The 6,000-nt window shown below is 42.5% G+C and overlaps 1 protein-coding gene across 1 annotated transcript in view; it reads right to left on the bottom strand.

Moving 5' to 3' along the window:
* Positions 1-6,000, bottom strand: part of LOC102385224 (cytosolic phospholipase A2 delta-like) — a 53,939-nt gene that overhangs the window by 27,896 nt on the left and 20,043 nt on the right. The window contains exons 6-9 of the mRNA XM_025216041.1: positions 4,909-4,951; positions 4,267-4,330; positions 3,145-3,281; positions 2,452-2,565 (exon numbers count right to left, since the gene is read on the bottom strand). Of these exons, the coding sequence (XP_025071826.1) occupies positions 2,452-2,565; positions 3,145-3,281; positions 4,267-4,330; positions 4,909-4,951 (358 nt within the window). The remainder of the gene's footprint in view (positions 1-2,451; positions 2,566-3,144; positions 3,282-4,266; positions 4,331-4,908; positions 4,952-6,000) is intronic.

Here is a 6,000-nt window from a genome sequence, read left to right as displayed (position 1 = left end):
GCCGCCGGGGGCCCCCCTGCGGCCAATTGCCGAGCCAGGGGGAGGTGCGGGGAGGCCCCCCAGTGCACTCCCCGGCAGATCCGAAAGTACTTCTAGTCCACTTCCACGTTTGCTGCCGAGTACACGGAGGGCCTGCCCCAGCACTCCTGTGGGATGCTCCACACACTCCAGCATCACAGCAATCATGAGCTGCGCCTGGTATCGCGAGGTATGTAGAAAAAACTTTTAAAGCTGTGTCTATGTCCAAATCACTAATTCTCTGAATCAGCTTCGAATCTTCAGATTTGGATTCAGCTGAATCAAATCAGAGACAGTGATCTGAATCAATTAATTGAATCACTGTCCCTGATTCAGGCCAAATCTGAATCGAATAGGGCCCTCTTTGCACACCCCTAACGTCTACACCCCATCTCCAGCACTCACGTAGCCGCCACATACTTCTTCCTACTTGTATGCATCTAACCTAATAATGTGATAGTAAAGCCACTCTGGACATGTCCCCACAACCACTCCCAAATAAACTGAACGCCGAGATTTTGACACCAAGTCCAAAGCATCTACACCACCTTGTTTCTGGGTTTGCGCAGTGAGAGTGAGACTGGATGGGCAGGGCTGTGCTCTTCAGTAGTAGCCTCAAGAATGGGACAGAAGCAGTGTAGATACATGCCTCAGTATCCACATTTAATTTTTCATACAGTATCATTAGCAAACTTTGGTAACGTTGCCAGACAAAACAGCTTAAAGGACTTCCTTTTTGGAACATGGGTCAGAGTGCTTAAACCACAATAACGCTATCATTGTCATTTCTGACTGCCTTTCAGGACCATAAGGATGGGCAGGCATGAACCTAGGCACTGTCTATAGGGAGGCAGGCCCCCTCACCCTCTTGTCCCTGCTCCCTCTTCTGAAACCTTCCAGCTTCTGCTCTGGCAGGAAAATAGAGGCAGTGGTACAGAAGCACGTGACAGTAAGTGCAAGGCATTCTGGGAAATGTTACTCCGGAGCAGCAGTGGAGTTTGCAGCTGCTGGGGGGAGGTCACTCCATTTTTTTGCCTCTGAAAACAAGTGCTTTTTTGACTGCTTGACATGGGTGTCTGTGGCAAAAATTAAGAAGACATCTCCCCTCAGCAACAGTAGCAAACTGCAGCCTCTGCCCCTGTGTGTTGCTCTCTACCACACCCTGGACCCTGAAAAGAAGGTACAAGGGAAGGAAGGATTGGCCAGGACAGCGTCCTGGCCAGTTATGTTTCTGCTGGCTTTTTGCCTTCCTGACTTCCCTTCTGCTGCCCTTGTGAGTCAGGGTGGAAGTTTTGACATTGAGGATCTAAACCTGGGGTTGTCATCCTTTTGCCTACACAGGCCAGAGCTTGCCACCTGGCTGTGGCTGCAGGCCAGAAGTTTATGCTCCGCAGAGCAGTCAGCTGCCTGTATTCACCCTCACTGCAGATACCTGCCCCCTCTGTAGCAAGGGAAGTGCAAATGCTGCAGGGCAGCAGTGAGAGATGCAAAGGGACTGTGTGGCATGGCACAGCTCTGTACCACAGAGCCCCTGTGCTGCACTGAACCTTCACCAGCCAGATCCAGCCCAAAGACTAAGTTGCCAACCACTGAACTAAACAATTCCAGTTTATCAAGATGGTACAGCGCTGGGAAAACAAGTAGTTAAAAACTAACTAACACTATTGCAGATGGAGCAAAGACTTTGTGGTCAAGTTCAAGTTAGATGCTCTGATGCATACATTATGATTTCTTTTAATATGTTGGAAAAAGAAGAGAGCTCACAGTAAAAATGGAAAATCTCTCAAGAGATGAGATATTATGCTGGAGCCCGCCTCTCTAACACTTACCTAACTTGTCACTGGTTTGGAAAAGTTATCATAGTCAAGTTCAGGTAACTTAATTGTTTTTAACAAAGATCTTACAGTTTAATAAGGATGGTGGAGTGGGGCAGTGGGACAAGCAGCTATGGACTAAGATGCAGCTTGCCATGTTGGAGGCATGCAGACAGTGGTGAGGCCAGGTGGCCACAGGGTAACTGAGGGCTATATCACACAGCCTTCACTTGCCAGCAGTCACATCTTCTGGGGCCCCGGGGTAAGGTGTGGTATGGATTCTGCAGCAGGCCATGTCCACCACTAGGTATGACCCCAAACATCCTGGCCCAACAAGGTCCAGATGGAGAAGCTCTGCAAGTTAGATCCAGCCCAGAGGTCATGTTTTTGACACCCCTGATCTAGTCCAACTCCCTATTAAAGGATTATTCAGGATCGTTCCCAACTAAACCACCCTAGACACTGTATTGTCCATAAAGATTTATCAGGATACCTTCAATAATCTCTTAGCCTCCTTTATATGTGACACAGCTCTTTCCAAATTACCATGTGTGAACTAAAGAATTGTAACAGGCAGCAACCTACAAGGAGTAGTCAGTTAAAAAGGTGAAGCACTTACATGTACTATAGGAAGAATTACTTTCACTTCCTGTCCCATATGAAGTAATTTCAGAGGCATAATCAAGGATGCAGTGGAGTTATTTCCATCCCCCCCATCATCACTTGACCAGTGCTGAAAAATTTAATGCATTATGACCATAAGCAAAATGCATTGGAAATGAAAAAATCATCTTGAATTCACATATGACATCCTTCTGTTAATGGATCCAAAGGTCCTTAATAAAATTGTGTTCTATTATTATTACTATTGAAACAAAACAAATTTTATTATAAAGTACTAAATAATAAAGAAAATGTAGAATGCAGTGAATTCTTCTTTATTACACACAACCTGATGAAGAATGAACTGGATTCGAAAAGTTGTCCACCTGTAGCCCAGCCATGCAATTGGTTCACTAAAAAATAGCACCCAAAAAATCCTGGCCTCCAGCCTGTTTCCTGGACCATCACAGCTACAACAACTCTCCAACACTACCAATTAAAATGTATATAATTATTTATAAACAAAAACTATACAAAAATTGACAGCAAATTAATTTAGGTAAGCTTCCACCAAACCTATCTGGGGTAAAAGACTACAGTTGTTTGACTCTCACACCTTTTTGTCACCAAGAATTTTATAGAATGCCTCTGTCTATATATAGGCTAGTGGTAAATCAGAGGAGGAATTTTTAAGTAGTAAATATGTTACCTGCAGATGGGCATTCAGTTCTGGTTCCCAGTATGCAGGGTAGCGGAAGAAGAAAGATTCCACTAAGCCAGAGTCCAGTACGGTTTTCTGCGTTTCTTCATATGACCCTTTCACTCTAAGCTCAAGCTTATCTTCTCCTGCAGATATAAGTCAAACAAACATGGAGAATGTTCTTAGTGATGGCAGATGACAGAACAAGGAGCAATGGTCTCAAGTTGCAGCAAGGAAAGTTGAGGTTAGATATTAGGAAAAACTCTCTTACTAGGAGGGTAGTAAAACACTGGAACAGGTTACCCAGAGAAGTGGTGGTCTCTCCATCCTTGGAAGTTTTTAAGACCTGGCTAGACAAAGCCTTGGCTAGGATGATATAGTTGGGGATGGTCCTGCTTTCAGCAGGGGGTTGGACTAGATGATCTCCTGAGGTCCCTTCCACCCTCATTTTCTATGAGTCTATGATAACAGTGATAACAGCCAAAATGATGGAGGAAGGTAAAGAAAAAATTCGTCATAAGTCTATAAGCTAAGTATCTATGCCCCTAACAAGCCCTCATTGGCCTTTGGCACTATGAAACTATGATTGACATATCTCCCAAAGCCCATCTATCAGATAAGTATTTTTCCATCTTCATACACAGAAAAGTTCCTCCAGAGGGCTCTGTGAAGTTTTTCACAAATGAAAAGAGAGATTGTGCAAGTTAAAAAGACTTCGGGGGGGGGGGGTTTCCCCCATAGTATGTCAAAATATGAAATGTCATGAAAGTGATTACAAGTAATGGTAATTTAAACAAGTAAAAATTCAAGGTATGAATTCAGATACCACTGTATCTCTGCAATAGATCTGCATTACTTAAAAATGAAAACTTTTGTCAATCTGGAAAGCAAACATTTAATTTCCTGCTAAAAGGTATGTTTGATGCTATTTCAAAAGGGGATAGAGACAGTGGCGTTAATATGGAAAAGCAACGAAGAACGTCTCTCTCTCTCTCTCTCTCCCCTACACATGCACATATACACACATCATTGATACCATAATTACTATTTAAAAACAATCCTTAAAAACAAGGGAGCCTTTCTCTAGTGAAGTATAATATCATTTTCACATTGGTCTGCAGAGATACACACCTTCTAAACACTTTGGACTCCTTTCCTTGGTCACAGAAACTTCTAAACAGGAAAGTGGACGGCTCTGTGACAAACAATTTTTAAAAAGGGATGCAAGTTACTGAGAATGTTACCTATTGAAATGGAACCACCCCCTTGGCATTTAGTATCTTGAACCTAACTGCATTCCATATTTAGAACAACTTCGGACAGCTAATAATACACTGTCCTCTAAAATTATGTCATTTTATCACGTAATATAATACATCTTTCATGTTCTGGTAGCTGCTCAGACCGTCTGCTGTTTCCTAGGCAAATTCATGATATATTGACAACAAAATCATTGATATGACTGGAAAGCATCATGATAAAAAGTCTGACATGTAACTAAAAATATAAGTAGTAAAAAATAAATGGATAAAGCCAGACACAATGAGTTCTGATAGAAACTCTTCTGTCCAAGAGATAGGGGTGAGACCCGCCATTACTCCACTGAAATGTTGTATAAGCAAGATATTTCTCTTCATCTCTTTCAAGTTTAACCCCCAGGATGCCATCACTGTAAATCACTCATTCCTTCTAGGCAAAAGTACATTTTTTTTTACAATGTATTTCAGAAAGAATGAGAGGAGACAAGATATCAATCAAAAATGTAAATATTACCACTAGGATGCCATTCGTAATGAGGTTTTCTGGAGGGTCCAATCTGGAGGGAAAGAACATTTTTCACAACAGGCCAAATGCATTACAAACTTCAACCACTCTTATTTTGCTTTTTAATGAAGTGAGAATTGTCTGCTGTATGGAAGAACTTCCTAACTGTAAGAACAGGACAATGGAATAATGTGTGTACAGAAGTCACAAAATCTCTCTGACAGAGATTTTCAAGGAGAGGCTGGATAGGAATCTATCTGGAATAGATTAGGAATCCTGCATATGTGCAGAGATATGGATTAGAGGATCCAAGGCCTCTTCCAGTCCTATGAGTGTATAAAATAATTCTATAATCAGTTATGAGCTCATTAAAAATAGCAAACAGAATTCAGCAGCATTGCCATTTTAGAGATATCATTCTATATTCTTTTAATAATGTTAATTCTGTTTCTTTCATCTCTTATGACATAAAATATGCGAGGGCAATTTGGTGTTGAGAAAGTAACACGTAAGAATGTGTGCTAAGAAAGAACCTGACTTGTCTGAGACACAAAAGGCTTGACTCCCCATGCATTGTATACAAACAACTCAAGTCACAGACAAAAGTTATATTTCAAGGGACCCATCACGCGACAAAGTGCTCTACAGCTGTGCCCTTACAGAAGTGCATGGCTGCAAAGCACTTTAGAAGGGCCCAATCCTGCAACAATCTGAATCCTCATTACATGAGGGTTCAGACGTAGGTGCTCCAAAGCAGACCGCCTTCATTAACTTGTGTCCACATGCACCAGGGGCAGGAAACCCTGCTACTAGCACTGTCTTCAAAAAAGGAGGGGAAGAAAGGAGTCGAGGGAGTTCCATCTGGGGTTTTTTCAGCTGGTGCTGGAGCGTGAGGAAGATGAATTGGACCCCCCCCCCCCCACACACACACCCACACACACCTCTGCAAAGCACCATGACTGCACCTTCATTCTGGCCTTTAAAAGATCATTAGTGCTGGAAAAACAGGCACCTGAGTGTTATTTTACACATGTAAGCACAGGTCATACCCATACATTTGACTCCCCTTACTCCTTTACTGATCGTTCCAATCTGCTCACT

Source organism: Alligator sinensis, unplaced genomic scaffold, assembly GCF_000455745.1.
Source record: "Alligator sinensis unplaced genomic scaffold, ASM45574v1 scaffold314_1, whole genome shotgun sequence".
NCBI classification, from domain to species: domain Eukaryota; kingdom Metazoa; phylum Chordata; order Crocodylia; family Alligatoridae; genus Alligator; species Alligator sinensis.
Note: the sequence above shows the minus strand (reverse complement) of the source record. Positions and strands in the feature narration are given on the sequence as shown.